At 38.7% G+C, this 19,570-nt stretch overlaps 1 protein-coding gene across 15 annotated transcripts in view; it reads left to right on the top strand.

Annotated features, from left to right (window-relative positions):
• Positions 1-19,570, top strand: part of caska (calcium/calmodulin-dependent serine protein kinase a) — a 262,378-nt gene that overhangs the window by 226,071 nt on the left and 16,737 nt on the right. For 3 of the 15 annotated variants that reach the window (XM_051707920.1, XM_051707921.1, XM_051707934.1), the window contains 11 exons: positions 351-428; positions 3,563-3,610; positions 4,189-4,269; positions 12,026-12,214; positions 13,012-13,090; positions 13,518-13,603; positions 14,185-14,253; positions 15,391-15,459; positions 17,234-17,269; positions 18,409-18,447; positions 19,057-19,253. In XM_051707920.1, the coding sequence (XP_051563880.1) occupies positions 351-428; positions 3,563-3,610; positions 4,189-4,269; positions 12,026-12,214; positions 13,012-13,090; positions 13,518-13,603; positions 14,185-14,253; positions 15,391-15,459; positions 17,234-17,269; positions 18,409-18,447; positions 19,057-19,253 (971 nt within the window). The remainder of the gene's footprint in view (positions 1-350; positions 429-3,562; positions 3,611-4,188; positions 4,270-12,025; positions 12,215-13,011; positions 13,091-13,517; positions 13,604-14,184; positions 14,254-15,390; positions 15,460-17,233; positions 17,270-18,408; positions 18,448-19,056; positions 19,254-19,570) is intronic. The other 12 variants (XM_051707928.1, XM_051707929.1, XM_051707932.1 and 9 more) reach the window with 10 other exon arrangements.

Raw genomic sequence — 19,570 nt, 5'->3', positions numbered from 1 at the left:
AGTGTGAAATTACAGAGGATGTTTTCTTCTTGTTTTTATCATTTTTGCATTTTTATCATTTTTGTCAAGTAACATTTAGAACTGGATAATATATAAAGCTTGAGGTGCTGGACAGAGATAATTTAGATTCCTTGATAGTGCTGTAAAATTGCTTGAATTTCACTCTTAAAAAACTGTGCGAACCCTGTAACAAAAATGCATTAACACAACACATTGACATACAGAAAGATCTGAGACTGTCAACACTACATATAAACACATAAAGCTACATGTATCTATTAACATATGTGTAAAAAATACCAGATATAGCAGAATAAATGCTAATCATTTATCAATTTTCAATTTTGCAGCTGTATGACAAGATAAACACCAAGTCCTCACCACAAATCCGAAATGCACCAAGTGATGCAGTTCAAAGAGCCAAAGAGGTGAGTGCTCTCTTCTTACAGAAAGATGCATTTGCAGTGGCCAAACGTTCAACATTGAGTTTCAGAGAGGTTCTCCGTACAAGTTTCGATTGGTTTGTAGATAAAACTAACCCTAACCTGGCCTACTCTTTCTCTTCTGCATACGCTGTCCAATATCAGAAAAGACACAATATGAAGTTAACACTCTCTTTTCAATATTTTCAATTGTGAAATGTAACTTAGGGCGCAGTTGACTTGCCCTCGCCAGAATAATATTTAGATGGTTTGTCTTTGCCTGTTATTCCCATGATTATTGATATGTTAACTAACAGAGGCACATTTGAAATAGTTTGTTTTCAAAGTATCAGAATTTTGGGGTGTATGTGTGTGTCTTTCTTTTGTTGCCTACTTTGACCACGTTCACACAGCAGCAGAATACAATTGTCAGTCCTGTATTTGACTGCTTAAGTTGCATTCACACACAGTTTGTTTATTTATTACACTGACAACTGCATTCTATTACTGATAATTTAAAACACACCGTCAATTATGATCAAACTGGTGTTATGGATGTCACCATATTTTATTTTTACCTCATTCTGTCACTATGTTATAGGATACAGATGTTACTCAAGGCTATCGGGAGAATAGAATACAGTTGTGACTTTGGTTATTCGTTCATGCAGACAGTATTCAAGCCACTGCTGTAAGCTGTTGTATGAACATTTCAAAACTCACTCCTGTTAGTAAATATGGTTGTCAGTGCCAAACGCTGACTGTGTGAATGTGGCTATTGTATCTACAAAATACTGTTCTACTTTGTGTTTTTAATATAGCACACAAGGATGTTCAGAAATGACTCACTGCATGACTAAGTCAAACCTTGGCTTTCCTAGAAACAGTTTCTTTACTGCATATTTTCAGCTTTATCTATAAGCTATTTCTTTCTTGAACATGACTTTTGCAGTATCACTGCTTATATAGTTTAGCAATAATTTAAAAATAGCGCAGACCTCATTAGATGCTTTAAAGGGGATACATTCAGAAATACAATTTCTCATAAAGGGCTGTTGCATACTGTGTGAAAACACTCTCAGAGAAGTTATGTCTCTAAATCCATCCCCTTTGAAGCATTGCCACATACATTTAAAAAAAAAAAAAATCTAGATAAACTTATCAACGTCAGTAATTGACTAGTTCATCCCTAATAAAATATAGTTTTGCAAAATAACATTTTGCAGATGATGGTCCCACAAATCTATTATTTAAAAAAAAAAAAACTCTCTTTACCCTCTCTGTTTTTGGATATTGTTAAAAAAAAACACCATGTGGCTGCTAATGTGATTTTTTATATAGTTCAACAGAAAGCCTCAAAAAGAGGTCTGTTTTGTCAATGCTTCTAAGAACATACAGCTCAGTTTATTATTTACGTGACATTTACAGATCCCAAGTTGTCTGTTGCTGGTGTCAACACATGTCTGTTTTCCTCCTGTTGAAATAGAAAGTATTAAAACCAGTTGCAATTAGAAATCCATTATTGAGTAGACTAGAAAAAAAATAGAATAACAACATAATAATAATGGCCTATGGAATTGAACACAGTAGCTCTTTTAACACTGTTGTAAATTGTATTGTAATATATATATATATTTCGCTTAGTGAGATTATTATACTGTATGTTTGAATCTGTGTGTATGTATGACTGTGTCTGATTGCTTGCCTCACTGCTGGCTGAAGCATTTCACTCTCTAAATTTCCACAAAAAACAGAAATTAAGATTAATAAGTGATGCTATCAGTTCCCCTTTTTATCTTAACACACTAAATGAAAGTACAGTCAGACATTGTCCATTAACTCTAATATAACTTTAAGAGTGATTACAAAACCATTGCTGGCTCTGAACTGCAGACATTACATTTATCCAAGATTTTCAATAAAAAGTCAACATGAAATCAAAATGGACCCTATTTATTTTTTAAATATTGGTTCCTGGTTGTATTGTGAACAATTAATCCATGAACCTTTTTCGAAAGAAGAAAACTGTCTTTGTAATCATTCATCAATTTAATTTGAATATCTTGCTCGGCCTCTGAAACAACATTATTTTTTGGCTGACATCATAAGGCTGCACGAGTCTGGAAAATAATGTTAACCAGTACCCAAGTAGCTATTTAGTCATTGTATAAGGCTACTGTTGTAGGTAATGCAGCCTTTCTAAAACCTTGCCAATAATTAACACTGTCATGTAATGGTGGTTAATGTAATAACGCAAGAGCTATAGAATTGAAAAAGAAGTGTTACCATTGGGATATGTCGAGATGCTGTGAAGAGTGAACTTGACCTTTGAACTCCACGTCCCAGTCAAAAAACGTCCACAAAAGTGGGTGCCAGCAGTGTTTCAGGAGGGAAGTCCCACTCTACATGATTTTTTTTCTTTTCTTTTTTTCTGTTGAATATTCTGTTTCACTTGCATCACTTTATGGAAGTAATGTTGAGTAAATGTTAGTGGGGCAAAAGAGATTATGTCTCATCTTATACAGTAATTGTGTGAACAAAAGCACCTTAATTATATAAAAAAAACATGTCAACCACTAAACAAAGCCTAACTCTGTGCAATCAGATAAGCATGATGTGTTAAGTGCCCATACAGTGATGAAAGTAATCTTTATTTTTCTAAATAGTTCAAACCATCTTCATGATGGAAGATTCAAACTATTTCCCAATGGTTATCTCTGTTCTCAAACTGTAGCTTGATGGTCTACCTCAGTGGTTCTTTTGGCATGGACCCTTCTAAAAGAGGACTCAGACACAAGTCATACAACCAATAAAAATAAACCACTTCTTTTAGTATTGCACATCAAAAAGGAGCTCATGTCTGTTGGTGATTTAAAGAGCCTCTCAAATAACCTTCCTTGGCCTCTCGCTTGTGATCAATGCAATGGTGAAGGGTTTAAGGATTATCCTTTTTGTATTGCATAGAGCCAGCGGGGTGCTAACTAACCCATCACCTCTCACTGCTTTCCCTGAGTGGCTGAAACGTATGGAGGTTTTGAAAGCCTGTCTCCAAAACTCAACCTTCGACCCTGTGCTGCTTCTTACATAGACTACAAGTAAAAAAAATTTATAACACTCCTGTGTGTGTCTCTTATACTAAGACCTCCGCTGAAGACGAGTCAAGCACGGCTTTGAAACATCTGGAATATGTAAGCAGCAGACATTTTCCCAATCTTTGAAACTTATTTTTGTATTCCATTGTGGGATCATGTGAAAATTGCTAGTATTATGGATAGTTGTGTACGTTTCATGCTCTTGTAAATGCCCGAGCCTCCAATTTAGTGATTTTGACTGGGATTGGTTGAAGTTAGAGGCTGTCACATGACTCCAAACATTGATCAGAGATAATTTGCATGGTTAAAAAGGATGTTCAGGATCCAGCATTCAATAGCATTCAGCAGGGAGTTGTGACATATCTCAAGTACTCTGCCAAATCTCCCCCTCCCACCTACCCCCACCCACCCCACCAATAAAAGGGGCAAATGAGCCCAAACAGGAGACCTGATTGGTCACAAGGGGTCTAAGGGTCATGCCAGAAATGTTTGTGTGTGTGAATGTGTTCTGATATATGATGTGTGGGGTTTCAGCAGTCCAGTTTAGAGTTCTGTTGCAGTTTATGTGTTCATAAAGCTTAAATGTCATATCTTTACATACTGGTTGTGGTATAGCATATAGAGCGTGGTACTGGCAGCCTGAGGAGAAGCCTGACGAATGTGTCTGTCTGTAGGTATTGGAGGAGATTTCATGCTACCCTGAAAACACAGACGCTAAAGAACTGAGACGGATCCTAACCCAGCCCCATTTCATGGTGAGTCATAGCAACACAGCACTCTTTTTAACACTTATTTTGTTCTTTTCTTTACAAAAAAACCTTAGGAATCGCAATGTGATTCTCACTGACACCATCTTGGCTCTTGGTAAAACCTTTTAGCAATACATACACTGTTATATATGAAATATAGTGAAGCAACAAGAGTGGAGTAATCTAGTTTATAGATTGAATACCTGTGTCAGCAAAACTATCTTTAAAGAAATTCAATAAACTTAATTAGATCTTGATAAGAGCACTATATGAAGTGAATCTGTAATTTACTCACTACAAAAATGGTATGATGATGTCGTCAGCAGTCTTGTTGTTATATCATCAGTCTTTGCAATCCTTTTCTGTAATTCTCTGCTGTAATCAATGAGGTACTCAATACTCAGAGCACTGTGTTCAGAGCACTGTTCTTGTGTTCTTATCAGGGGAAAAAATCAACCTCCAGAGCAGCTTAGGACAGATGCAGCAGAGTTTGCCCTTCGCTCTGCTCCGACTAGTTGTCAATTAGGCTCATCTAGAGGGAAAGGGGATTTAATTGATAAAATATTTCTCAACTCTCTTTTAAGTATGTTTTTAATATATATATATATATACGGGTCCCTGATCATTTTAGTTTGACCTTAACAATTTGAGTAACACATTTCAGCTATGATTATTTTGTGAACCTGCCCCAATGTAATGCAGTGCAAAGAGGCTATTACTAAAGGACAGGGCAGCACAAACTACACTCACTGAGTACTTTATTGGGAACACTATGGTTTTAATAAACTTCCCAAAGTGGTCTTCTGCTGTTGTAGTCCATCCGCCTCAAGCTTCAACATGTTGTGCATTCTGAGATGCTGTTCTGCTCACTACAGTTGTTCAGAGTGGTTATCTGAGTTAGTTTAGCCTTTCTGTCAGCTCGAACCAGCCTGTCCATTCTCCGTCTCTCCTTAACAAGGCATTTCCATCCGCAGAACTGTCGCTCACTGGATGTTTTTTGTTTTTTGCACCATTCTGAGTAAACACTAGAGACCAGAGATCATCAGTTACAGAAATACTCAAACCAGCCCGTCTGGCACCAACAATCATGCCACGGTCGTAATAACTGAGATCAAATTTTTTTCCCCATTGTGATGGTTGATGTGAACATTAACTGAAGCTTCTGACCCATATCTGCATGATTTTATGCATTGCACTGCTGCCACACGATTGGCTTATGAGATAATTGCATGAATAAGTAGGTGTACAGGTGTTCCTAATAAAGTGCTCAGTGATTGTATATTGGACCCGGCAGTAAACCCGCAGACTGAGTAAATGTAGCAGATCATGCAAATAATATATTCTGGCTGTTTTTTTGTTTTTTTGGTGCAAAAACCTTAGCTAACATTTTGGCCCTGATTTACTTAAGGTATGCGTGTTACACGTGCAAACTTGATAGCACACGCAAAAAAGTTCTGAGCTGATCTACTAACGTAGCCTTCAGAGGATTACGCCTGTCACTCATGCAAAATAGGACATCTTGGCAATTTATGCTTGTTTCCCTAAAATGAATATGCAATTTAGAGGCGAGACTCTAAACGTGCAAAATAAAGGGTTGTGTCGATACAAATGGATTAAATTGTTCAGGTTCAAAGTGTCTGAGAAAAGTGGGAAATTAATAATTTGGAACTGAGCAAGATTGATCCAGGCTGCAAGGGACTTATTTAGGGGTTTTCAAGAATATTTTAAAGTGGGGGTCACATGATGCCATGCAAGGATCGGACGTATGAATGGCAATCTCTGCGCACTTTGCTATGTTTAATACTTTTTATGACATATACCGGTGAGATTTGATACACTCTGTTCCATAACTGTTCTAGGAGGACAATATGTCAAAGAATTAAAAATCCTTGGGCTCTGGATACATTAAAAGACACTTACATGCTCAAACTGACACCCCCGAGCAGCCCTGGGAGTCGATTTGGTCAGGGAGGTGCGGGAAATGCGGTGGGAGATGCTGAACGTGTCGGCAGTGCTGAGGAAGGTCATTGCTGACTTGGAGGATCTTGCTGTGATATGTCGATCGATCACCGCCATGGAGGTGAAGTTTACTGATGTGGTTACAAGAGTGGGGGATGTTGAGAAACGGATCGATTACCTGGAGTCATCGGAGAGGGAATTAGCTGGTAATCCGCTAGCAACCAAGGTGGATTTGGAGCGTGTCTGGGAGAAGTTGGAGGACATGGAAAACCGTAGCCGATGGAATAACGTCCATATCGTAGGAGTCCCGGAGGGAGTAGAGGGACAGGTTATGGTGAAATTCCTGGATGGGCTCTTTCCGAATCTGCTCGACATAGCAGGCCATAAGCTGGAAATCGAGCAAGCTCACAGGGTTGCTGTTCGGCGATCCATGGAGGGAGACAGGCCCCAATCAATTTTGGCTAAATTTCTGAGATCATCCGATAAAGATCTTGTGTTACGCAGGGTGAGGAGTGTTCTTCTCGGAAGAACTACAGCATTTTCTTGTTCCCAGACTTTGCGAACTCAGCAAGAGTGAAACGTGATCGATTCAAGAAATGCAAGAAAGTTTTACATCAATGGAAGGTTGCTTTTGCACTGATATTCCTGGCCAAATTGAGAATAGATGCTAAGGATGGCCGTAAAACATTCACATGCCCACAGCAAGCGATGTCCTTCATAAAGTCAATTGAGTGAGCAAGTCATCTTGTTGTACTCACATTGTAGCCGAGTGGACCGGTTCACTGAACATTTGCTTGACTGTTTGAGGAGTCTGCACGCTTTTTGTGTGCTGGTTCCGCCTAGTGGCTGGAGTTTATTTAGTAAAATAACACACCTTCAGGACAGTTTTATGGATGAATCTACATGCTCTTTGTGCTTAGTCCACGTATCGGCTGGAGTTTATTTTGTAGATTAACACACCTTCAGGGCAGTTTTATGGATGAATCTACATGCATCTTTGTGCTTATTCCGCTTATTGGCTGGAGTTTGTTTTGTGGAGTATTTCTTGCAAAGTCATTGGAGTGAGTAAGACATTTGCTTGCACTCATGTTGCAGCTGAGTGGACCGGCTCACTGAACATTCGCTTGACTGTTTGAGGAACCTGCACACTTTTTTTGTGCTGGTTCCGCCTATCGGCTGGAGTTTAGTTTGTAGAGTAACACACCTTCAGGACAGTTTTATGGATGAATATACATGCTCTTTGTGTTTATTCCACCTATTGGCTGGAGTTTGTTTTATAGATTATATTTTGCTGTGTAATTCTGTCTCACAAAATTTGTATAGAAACACCGGACTTGAGCAATCCGATGGCAAGGTTGTCACGGGGGCTCTCGTAGGCGTGCATGGACTGTTTGTGTATGGAGGGATGGATGCCAGTTGGCGCTGTCGTGCGCAGGGTTAATGCACACATTTTTATTTTTTCTATTTGTTTTGTTCTAGGGGATGTTGGGGTTTTGATGGTTGCACCAATGTTGGAATGTGGTCTTTATAATCTTGTTTTTGACACACAATCTATTTTTTCTTTATATGTCAAAATGTCAAATGTTAATATGAGTGGATTGTCTCTCTCCATGTGGAATGTGAATGGGTTGGGGCACCCCATAAAAAGAAGGAAGATTATTTATCTTCTTAAGCGTAAGAAATATGATAGTGTTTCTTCAAGTAACGCACCTTTCTCCACAGGAAGCTGAAAAATTTGGAAAGATATGGAGTGGGTATTTTTTTTTTATAGTGCTGGCTCAAGTAAGAGCAGGGGAGTCATTACGTTGATAAGTAAACATCTACAATTCAAATGTCTCAAACAGAGTAAAGATAAATTAGGAAGAGTCATTATTGTTTTAGCTGAAATTCAGGGACAAAATCTTATTTTAACTAATATTTATGCACCTAATGTGGATGATCAGGGCTTTTTTTATAGATCTTGAAGGGATGTTGCAAGCCGCTGGCACCCCTCATGATATAATATTGGGAGGAGACTTTAATATTTTGATGGACTCAGTCCTTGATCATAGTGAAGCAAATGTGTGCAAGCCCCTTAGGGCAACATTGACGCTTCACAGAATGTGTAAAAATCTTGGTCTTACAGATATTTGGAGACTTTTAAACCCATCTGGTAGGGACTATACATTTTTTTCATCAGTTCATAAGATTTACTCTAGAATAGATTTTTTTTTTTTTTTATATCCAGGTCCCTCATTTCATCTGTTGTTGATTGCTCAATTGGAATAATTTTAGTCTCAGATCACGCCCTGGTGTGTTTAGAGGTGTTGCCAAATACGGAGAAAAATAAATCATATAGTTGGCACTTTAATGTATCCCTTTTGCAAAATCCTGAATTCCAACAAATGCTAAAGGCTGAACTCAATGTCTATATGGAGACCAACTGGTCCTCAGTATCCTCTCTGGGCGTTGCTTGGGAGGCATTTAAGGCGGTTCTTAGGGGCTGGATCATACGGTATGCCTCATTCAACAAAAAATCCAAAGCACAAGAACTCGTGGAATTGGAAGGGAATATTAAAAGTGCAGAGGCAGAGCTGAAGCGCCGAATGTCATCTAATGGCCTCAGGGAATTGACCCGATTGAAAAAGAGATATATTACTATTTTGTAATGGAAGGTGGAGTTTTGGCTATTCAGGGCAAGTCAGTCATACTTTGAGTCGGGGACAAGGCAGGCAAACTTCTGGCTAGATATATAAAACAGAGAGTCTTTTTCTACCATTCCCTCAGTGAAATCTGCTGGTGGTGAAATATTTACCTCAGCCATTGATATTAATAATGCTTTTAAAGAATTCTATCTTGATCTCTATAGTTCCATGTCTTTGTCTACTGATGAAGATATTAGAAACTTTGTGGAGCCATTAGAACTTCCTAAACTGACGACTGAGCAAAACATAATTCTCTTGATTCTGAGATAACCTTGGAGATGCTTGGCTAGGTAATTAAGGCCTTGCCTACAGGCAAGGCTCCGAGGCTTGACGGCTTTGCTGCTGAATTTTTTTGATCTTATGCTACAGAACTGGCTCCACTTTTGTTTGAAGTTTATACGGAATCATTAAAGAATGGAAAGCTTTCGCCAACCATGACACAAGCCCGGATCAGTCTGATTCTTAAAAAGGATAAAGATCCAGGCGAGTGTAAGAGTTACCGTCCAATTTCCCTGGTCCAGCTAGACGTTAAAATTTTATAAAAAATTTTGGCCAACCGATTAAGTAAAGTTATGACATCTACATATAGATCAGGTAGGGTTTATTTGGGGCCATAGCTCTTCTGATAACATTAGGCCTTTCATCAATATCATGTGGTCAGTGGTGAATGATCAGACTCCGGTCGCTGCCATCTTACTTGACGCCGAAAAGGCATTTGATATGGTAGAATGGGATTATATTTAAGATTTTGGAAATGTACGGGTTCGGGAATACTTTTATTGGATGGATTAAGTTATTTTAGAGACACCCAGTAGCGGTGGTACAAACTGATTAATTTCAGATTATTTTACTCTGGATAGGGGCACCCGGCAGGGTTGCCCTCTTTCCCCATTATTGTTCTGTCTTACCCTGGAAACATTAGCAGCCGCTGACAACGTACTGCCCAGTAACAGCTTTTCAGCTGGGCACCTTCCAGTGACCCAAACAGGGCATTAAGTATTTGGGTATTTTATTCCCAGCAAAAGGTTTTTGAGCAATGTGGGCAGGTGGACTTCATTAGATTTATCTATGATTGGGAAGGTTAATGTTATTAAAATTAATTGTATTCCAGAATTCAACTACCTGCTACAATCTCTCCCTATAGATGTCCCCCTCTCTTATTTCAAGCAATTTGATAGCATAGCGAAGTCCTTCATTTGGAATGGTAAGCGTCCTAGATTATATTTTAATAAATTACATAGGCCGATTGACAATAGTGGGTTAGGCCTACCCAAGATTTTGTTTTATTATAATGTATTTGGTCTCAGCCTCTCCCTGGTTTTGTATTGAACAGGAAGTTCTTGCCCCTGTTTCACCATTGCAAAACCTTTCTATCAAACTAACTGGAGAACTTAAGTTACACACCGTTATCTCGCATTTGCACGCGGTATGGACAAAGTGTCCAGAGTGTTTAATTCTGACATTTATTTAAATGTTGCTTCGAGCATATGGCTGAACCCAGAGTTATGTATTAATAAGTCCCCTTTTCTGCTAGACAGAGTGGATTGTGAGGGAGATTAAAACACTCTGTGACCTATATGAGAGTGGAGTGTTGAGATCCTTTGAAAATATGGTTCAACATTTTGGGATTCCCAGGTCTCAATTCTTTAGGTATTTACAGCTGCGCCACCTGCTCTGTACTATTTTTGGGAGTAGCATACACCCCCCTAAAGCAGCAGATACTTTGGAAGTGGTGATTACTGCTTTTGGGAAAGATCATGAGGCATCAGTATATTACTCCCTGCTTATTCAGAGTCTGGGGATGGAGCTTCAACTTCTCTCAAGAGATTATGAGAGAAAGATTTAAACTTGGTATTAGAGGAGGGAGAGTGGGCTAGGATTCTAAAAAACATCAAGTCTACATCTAGAGATGCAAGGGTGCGCCTTATGCAATTTAAGATTTTACATCAATTCTATTGGACCCCCTCTAGATTGTATAGGCTTGGTCTTAAAGACACACCCACCTGCTGGCGATGCCAATCAGAAGATGGGGACACAACCCATGTTTTTTTGGTGGTGTGTTAAGATCCAAGAATTTTGGTTGAGGGTTCAGAGTTTTATGTGTGACGTATTGGGCACTCAAATTTCATTTTGCCCCGGACTCTGTATTTTATGCGATGGGGTGTTCATTAATATAGGGGATAAGTACATAAAAAATTGTGTCCTAGCCAGTGTTATGATCGGCAGACAGGTCATCTTTAGGGGATGGAAGTCGGCTGGAGCGCCCTTATTTCAGGAGTGGTGCACAGAGATGGGCAGGGTGGTGGCATTTTAGGAGGTGTCGTGTAGAAGGCTAGGCAACCGGGAGTTTTTTGATAAAAAGTGGGGCAGCTATTTGGCCTTTTTGGAGGGCTCTCGGGGAGGGGCAGTGGAGAGGGACTTATAGTTTTAAATGTGATTATATATATGTAAATTAATATGTGGAAACCTTTTTCTTTTTCTTTTTTGTTGGTTAAATTTTTATGTCTTTTTATGTCATCGAGTATTTTCTTTAGACTGTCTGTTTATATGTGTGTTTGTTGTTATTCAATGTCTGACCACTGAATGTATGTTGGGTGATGGGAGGGAGGGGGGGTGGGGGTGCATATATTGATAAATGTTGATTCCATGTTTTCATGTGCTGTTTGTGTTAATTTGAGTATGGAATCAATAAAAATTGTTAATGACAAAAAAAAGAATGTTTTCAAGTTCACTTTACTGGAGATTTAGTACAGAACTAAGAGAGGAAGAGGGAATGGAGCCCTTTCAGAGAAAGGGAGTAGTACAGAGAGCCTATGAGAAAACAAGGCTGGGGTGATGTCACCCTCACTAACTCTGACAGCCAGGTCAAGAGGGGAGGGAATTTGTGGTGGAATGAAAAACACGAGAGGAGGGAGGCACCATCAGGTACTAGCTGTCGAATTCTAGCACAACCTTACTTTTGGCGCCGTTCTCACGCTGGAATTAATACTCGCAAGACAGCAGTATCAGACGAGCTGGTGAAAAAGAGACAGTTATTGGTGCTTCTTAAACCCACAAACCCTCTCTCTCCCTCTCTCTCTCCCTCTCTCTCTCTCTCTCTCTCTCTCTCTCTCTCTCAGGCCTTACTTCAAACTCATGATGTTGTAGCACATGAAGTGTACAGTGACGAAGCACTAAGGGTCACCCCTCCTCCCACATCACCATACCTTAACGGAGACTCACCTGAGAGCACCAACGGTGACATGGATCTAGAGAACGTCACACGGGTGCGCCTTGTTCAGTTCCAAAAGAACACGGACGAACCCATGGTATGCATGCTGGCCATCACATGTGTACACACACACATATATAAACCCGAGGGCTTGTGTGCCTAATATGAACGGCCCTGACACTGGATAGAATTTTAAAAATAAGTAAAAGGTTCCAGCACAATGTTGATTGCTAACTTAAAAATGCTTATTATGACTAATTGTCCTCTTGATTAGTTTGTTATCCTATATAATGCATTGCATTGACTGTTACAGCCTTCTTGTCCAGGTTCCTCTTTGCATAAGAGAAAGCTGTAAGCTGCCTACATAGACAGCATTTTAAGGCAACATAGTCCTGCATTATCAAAACGAAAAGGCTGATACCATGTCTTGGCCAAAGGATAAAGCAGCATTGAATGTATCCCTCAGGGAGAAAGCAATCCCAGAATGCATTACGATAATTTTTTTTATCCAAGAATGTGGCTGAGTCAAGAAGTTTTTGTTTGATAAATATACCATGTGCACTATGTATTTGTGTTCTTTTTAGAGGATAATGTTTTTAAATAAGCAACATGCTAATATAAAACTCTTATTAAACGATTTGAAGTTGAGTGTCGCAATTTAAGCTATTTATTCAGTGCTGTTACCTATTAAGAGTATTTCAAATAGGTCATTTATGAGGCATATGTCTATGTAAGCAGTAGTCAAGGCGTACACCATGTTGTCTCTCTCAGATGATTGTGTTATTGTTAAAGCTCTCATAGTGGTTATAGTTTTGTATCCACACATCAGTCAAACTTGCTGAATTGTTATTCTCATCATTGAGGCTTCAAATGAGGTCTGGGCACTTGTTTCAGGGCATCACATTGAAAATGAATGACCTAAACCACTGCATCGTTGCAAGAATAATGCATGGAGGAATGATCCACAGACAAGGTACATGCACACCTGCTGGTCCTCAAAGCCAAAATTTCACCTCACACTAATAAATTCAGATCCATTACACTGATGTTTCTCCACATCTCCATAAACACCTTGTAACTGAATTAATATATACAAGTTACAACCATTGCTCCTTCCAAACTTCTACCATTGTCCTTCGATATTCTGTGCTGTGCCCCCAGGCAAGGCCAGATTGCGCAAGCTCTTAGAACTTGACAGCACTGTGACACTGAAGCCTCACCCATACGACACACACATGTGCCATCATGTACCCTGCAAGCAAGACAAGCTTATGTTTATTAAAATCTCATGCGATGACAGTGGTCAAGTTAGATTTTATCAGCTTGTGTTACTTTTCAATGTATGAAGACTACAAGACTACAGTCAAGTGTACATAACGTGTTGCTTTGTCACAAATCAGGTACTTTGCATGTTGGAGATGAGATCCGGGAGATCAACGGTATAAGCGTTTCAAATCAAACGGTGGAGCAGCTTCAGAAGATGCTTGTGAGTGGGAACATAATTTCTTTCCAGTTGTAGTCTTCTTTAAAGAGGTTGTTAACCCAGAAATAAAAATTCTGTCATCACTTACTACTCATGTTGTCTGAACCCATGATTTACCTTTTTTTAATGGAATACAAAAAGAGATATCTAGCATCCAGTCTGCTGTCCAGGCTGCTGTTTTCTGTACTATTGACATAGATGACAATCAGTGATCCAAAAAATGGCAAAAAAATACCATTTGACTCGTGGACTATATTTGCGTGTATATTTTCAACTAAAACTCTCATTGAATAACAACTTAAAAGTTTTCTAACACAAATCTATCATAAGTACCACCACTTTCATTGAATGGAAAATAGCATCCTAGACGCTCTGCTAAATTTCTTCTACTTATTTTTTTGGTGTTCCATGGGGGAAAAAGTTTGTAACCACATGAGGGTGAGTAAATGATTATAGAATTTAAGTTTTGAGTGAACTATCCCTTAAAACAGAGGAATTCATCTTTACCCCCATTATCTGGACATACACCCAGTAAAAAGGAACATTTTTTATTTATCTTGTGTCTGTTTTTTGTTTTTTTTCAGCGGGAAATGAGAGGAAGCATCACCTTTAAGATTGTGCCAAGCTATCGCACGCAACAGTCGTCCTGTGAGGTAACAGCCACTTCACTGTCCTCAGCTGTCTATCTGTCTCTGCCAGTCTCCTCTCTCTGTAGTGCTGTGGTTGCCTCCCTGGCCTGTCGTGGCCTTGCGTGGTGAGGTTTGATTGCTGTGGACTCTTGTGTGACTAACTGCCTGCCTGGTGGCTGCGTGTTAACGCTTTCCTCCCCAAAAGCCTTCATCTTGCTGGACATAAAGGACTAGCTCAGACACCACTGCACACCAATTTCACAACCAAGATACCGGAACCCATCACCAGTTTAGCCTACGAACTCTTGACAGGTTTATCACCGGAATAGGGCAGAGTTTAGACGTATAATATAAAACATTTTCACAACCTGTTTATAGACATTTTTGCAACTTTATTGTGGATTTGGGGGATTGTTCCCCTAAAAAAAAAAAAGAAATCATAATTTGCTCATCCTCATGTTGTTCCATACCCATATGACTTTCTCTCTTCCATCAAACACAAAAGGCAATGTTAGCCTCATTCACATTTTCTTTCATTGTATGGAAATAAGATGCAGTGAAAGATAATGGTGACTGAAGCTAATGTTATGTCTAAATAAAGTCATATAGGTTTGGAAAATCATAAGGGTGAGTAAATGATTATATAACAGTTTTTTGGTGAACTATCCTTTTAATATAAATGTGTAAGAATGTCAGTTATTCTGTAGCTTATTGCTTACAGAAATACATTTTCAAATCTCTCCCCTTCTTTGCCACTCGATCAGGATAAGGATTCCTCTCCTCTAAATACATGTTGGCATTAAAGTGGTCAGATTTCACTTTCTAAGTAACAGGAGTTTCTATTGACAGTAAATCTCTCAGATACATGTTTAGGAGAGTTGTTTACACATGATAGTAGTGTTGGTGTGCCACCCCCCCCCCCGCGCTTCTGGTGGGAAGCTGCAGTGCACTATGATGTTAAAAACATGTCTTTCGGCAACTGTAAATTAACCATCCATGCTTTATTAAAAGTGATCATTTCATTATTTCCATCTTAAGCAAATCTTTTGGTTTTCCCCACATGATGTCACATGTCCCTAATTTCTTACCGTAGTCTTGGCTACTGTCCGGTTTGCTCTGCTGTCTGTCTGCTATATTGCTGACCTCTATATCTTATTACAGAAAGAATCCCCCAACACCTCCAGACAGTCCCCTGCTAATGGTCATTCCAGCATTAACAGTTCTATCTTGGTAAGGTTACCTCAAAATAACGACCCCATCCCCAACAATCTCCTATTGTTCTTTGTGATTATTTCACCCTGTTCTTGCAATCATATCCTGTTAATCTGCACCAGATATTCCTTAAATTATGTCCATAATATAATATAATGTCCATTTTTTTGTTTTTCTCGTTTTTATGATCTCAGTGTCTCCTAATCAAACCACTCAGTACACAAACACAAAAGATTTAACAAGACAGTGGCCTACACCCATTGAATATATTTTCTTAGTTTCCGTTATCTCTGTTCGCAAATTGGTGTGTCTGTGCTGCTGTAACCCACATACTCTGACTGCCAGTGTGAATGCTGTATTTGTAGACATAGTTTCAGGCACACTATACTTTGGACACAGGTTTTGTTTTTTTCTTACCTTTTTTTTCTTCTATAGAAATATTCATGTTGATAGCAGTGACATATAAAACAACAGAGAGAACACTGACTAGGTCAAACTCAGTGGAGGGTTGCATATGATTGTTTAGTCCCTATATTAGATTTAGCATGCATACTCCTAACAAAATTCAGTGAGATCTGCATTAGCACTGCATGTGAACTAGGGGTGATACACCCATTGAAATGATAAACCAGTAGAAATTTTAGAGTATTGCTTCTATCGTAGTGCAAAACACTGTTGCTAATGCTGTCATGCTGTTCCACCACTGGCAAACATGAAGATAAGAGTTGTATCAAGTGAAATATCTAAGAATTATTAAATAATTATTACATAATTACAGAGTCATAAAATAAATTGCCTATATGTCATGGAGAGGTTTGCTTCTGAAAAGACTGAAAAGAGAGAAGCCTAAAAATTATGTTTAGATAAAAAATAACTATGTAGAGCAAATAGTATTAAAATATATATTTACTTTGGACTTTTGGCTCTACGTCTAAAAGGGACCTTTTTATTATTATTTCAGTCATTTCTAAAATCCTTTTTCCATAGGAATGTGTATATTCTGATATATGCACTCACTGAGCACTGTATTGGTAACACTATGGTCCTAATAAAGTGCCCAATGTGGTCTTGTGTTGTTGTAGCCCATCTGCCTCAAGGTTCGAAGTGTTGTGCATTGTGAGATGCTATTCTGCTAACTAAATTGTACAGAGTGCTTATCTGAGTTAACGTAGCCTTTCTATATATATATATATATCTATATATAGATATATATATAGATATATATATATATATCTATATATATAGATATAGATATATATATATATATATATATATATATATATATATATATATATATATATATATATATATAGATATAGATATAGATATAGAGATATATATAGATATACATACTGTATATCATTATCAATCAAAATGTTAAAGAATACCGTGATATGAAAGTTTGCTAACATCGCCCACCTCTTATGTGAACCCAGTGGAACCTCCTTGGTGTTCTTCATAGAGGAAGTTTATTCTTCACCTCATGCTTGAATGCAGTTTGTGCTGAAGCTGCTTGCTTGCTCATTGCTTTCTTGTGTGCTGCTGTTCTGAGATTTACCTCCAACAGCTCCTTTTCTCTTTTAACAAACACACATACATACAAAATTAAGTAACTTTTGTGATTCTTACTTAACGGAGAAATACTGTTGCCTTCAGTTGTCTTAACATCTGGATTTTATGTTTTGTTTTGTTACATTAGTATTTTGTTTTGATCATTTTTATCTGAAGTCACAGCCTGCCTTTCCTCTGTAAACTGTCAATCTCTCTTTCATTGCTGAACTTTGCTTCACAGGATTTGCCGGCAACCATTCAGCCAAAAGGATGCCAGGTGAATAGAGCATCCCTCAGTCTAGCACCCTCTATAGACTAGAGCTTTTCCATACTTTACATTGATGCTTTTGTTTGTATGTGTACGTAGAAATAGAAAGATTGAATGAAGGAGTAAATCTGGGAGCGAATGATTCACCACTATTAACCACACATTCTGGCTGTCAGAATTCTAGATCAGTCCATATGCTAACACCATTCACCACATCTGACAAACTTTTATTAGCAGTGGTTTTGAGCTGCTCTGCGGACAGACTGATTAGCAGGTTGTTAAAATATTTCAATGCATTTACTCCACAAAAAGGCTGTGAATGCAAAGATTCGGTTAATTCTGTTTTAGGGACCACTGCTAAACACATTCTTACAGTTTAATACAGTTCAAAGGCATTATAATCATATTCTACACTCATTTTTAAAACCAGATGAAAATGCTTGAAAAGATCTTTGAGATTTGAATTAAATGTAGTGATACTGTATACTGTATATCTGCCAACATCTATATTTGGCAACATTTTACCATTAATCTTCCATTAATTCTAGACCTTAATGCATTTTAGAGCTAACTCTACTAACTAAAGCTAAATAAACACAAAATATCTACAAACACTTGCTAATTTTTAAAGACTTTGTTTGCACCATGAGTAACTTCATAGACACCATGATAACACTTAGCGTAGAATGACCTAAGTATCATTCTGTCCCTAGTAGAATTTCAGCTTAGTTAAAGAAAACTCCAGCTTTTCCAGATTGGTGTGTCTGCCCTATCCTAACCCCATCCAGTCAAATTTTTTCCGTACTAGCTCTGAGATTCAGAGTGGTGCGTGTATCCTCTCACATCGCATATAGATTAGTCTGTAGATAATGGAGGCTGACAACATGTGGGAGAAGGAGAGACAGGTGATCAGCAGAGGGCGCCATCTACCAGCACATCTGCTTTGGCTGATCTGTGTCACAGAGTGCTGAAGATAATCTGCCCTGTTACAAGTGATAATAACACAGTGATGTGACTGACATCTCCACGTTTCTAAAAATTAGCTTTCGTACCTGCATTCTTCATCTCACCAACTCCTATTCACAGTGTACTATTGTCGCCACAGTGCCGTGATAATGCATGATGTTTGTAATACTCTCATGCCCTAGATCTCCAGACCTCCAATCAAGGATAAATTTTCCATCAAGGTAAGATTTTAAAGTCTGAGCCCTATCCACTGCCCCATCTGAAAATGTGTTGTGTAACTATTTAAATCCAAACATAGCAAGGACTCCAAAAAATTATATCAGCACTGTGATTCTTTGAAAATAGAAGGTTAAGCTCGCTTTTTGCTAAACATATTTGTACTCAGGTACCCCTTTAAGTCAACCCAGTGTCATTAAGTTAATTTTACCGGCGTAAAAAGACAGCTATGGCTTCAATGGATTTGTTTCCCTCTTAATGTGAGAATCATACACCACTCTACCCTCAGACAGCAGTTTGATACCCAACGTGGCAACCTTTATCTGGGGGTTCCCACTGCGCTAATCGCTCAACGAGTGCTCCATCATATCAGTGCTCCCCTTGTTCAGAATAAGTTGGTCTTACAGACTTACATGCATCTGTTTACCACCATCTAAACCCACATGCTTAGTGTTCACACCATGCATCTTGAGTTGAGCATGCTTCCCATGACAACCAAAACCTGATCTCCATATGTGCCTTGACCTTCTCTATCAGTCAATCCTTTATTTTGCTGCATCTGTGCCACTGTGTTGGTGTACTATTCTGACCAAAGATCTGACCATGTCTCTCAGATCTACGTGAGGGCGCAGTTCGAATATGACCCGACGAAGGATGACCTCATCCCTTGTAAAGAGGCAGGGATTCGCTTCAGAGTGGGTGACATAATCCAGATTATCAACAAAGATGACCATAACTGGTGGCAAGGCAAGCTGGAAAACACCAAGAATGGCACTGCAGGGCTAATTCCCTCTCCTGAACTCCAGGAGTGGTGAGATTTTTTTTTTTTTTTTTTTTTTTTAGGGCAGAATAACCATTTCTAGATAATTTTTATCATTCAGATGATTAATAGAAGTAAGAATATGTGGTTGGCTGCTGTTGCCGCTGAGGGTACAGGAAATATTTTTAATATGATTCAAAAGCACTCGATGAGGTACCGTCATCAAAGCATTTTGTTGAGGTCATCAACAGGCCTGGACGAAATCTGCAGACTTTTGTCAGGGAATGGTTTTAAACCTGGTAAAATGTGATAAACGGAGCTGAGAGTACTACACTCTTACAATGGCATTATCAAATTAGTCAAAATAT

Source organism: Myxocyprinus asiaticus, chromosome 10 (genome assembly GCF_019703515.2).
Source record: "Myxocyprinus asiaticus isolate MX2 ecotype Aquarium Trade chromosome 10, UBuf_Myxa_2, whole genome shotgun sequence".
NCBI lineage: Eukaryota > Metazoa > Chordata > Actinopteri > Cypriniformes > Catostomidae > Myxocyprinus > Myxocyprinus asiaticus.
Note: the sequence above shows the minus strand (reverse complement) of the source record. Positions and strands in the feature narration are given on the sequence as shown.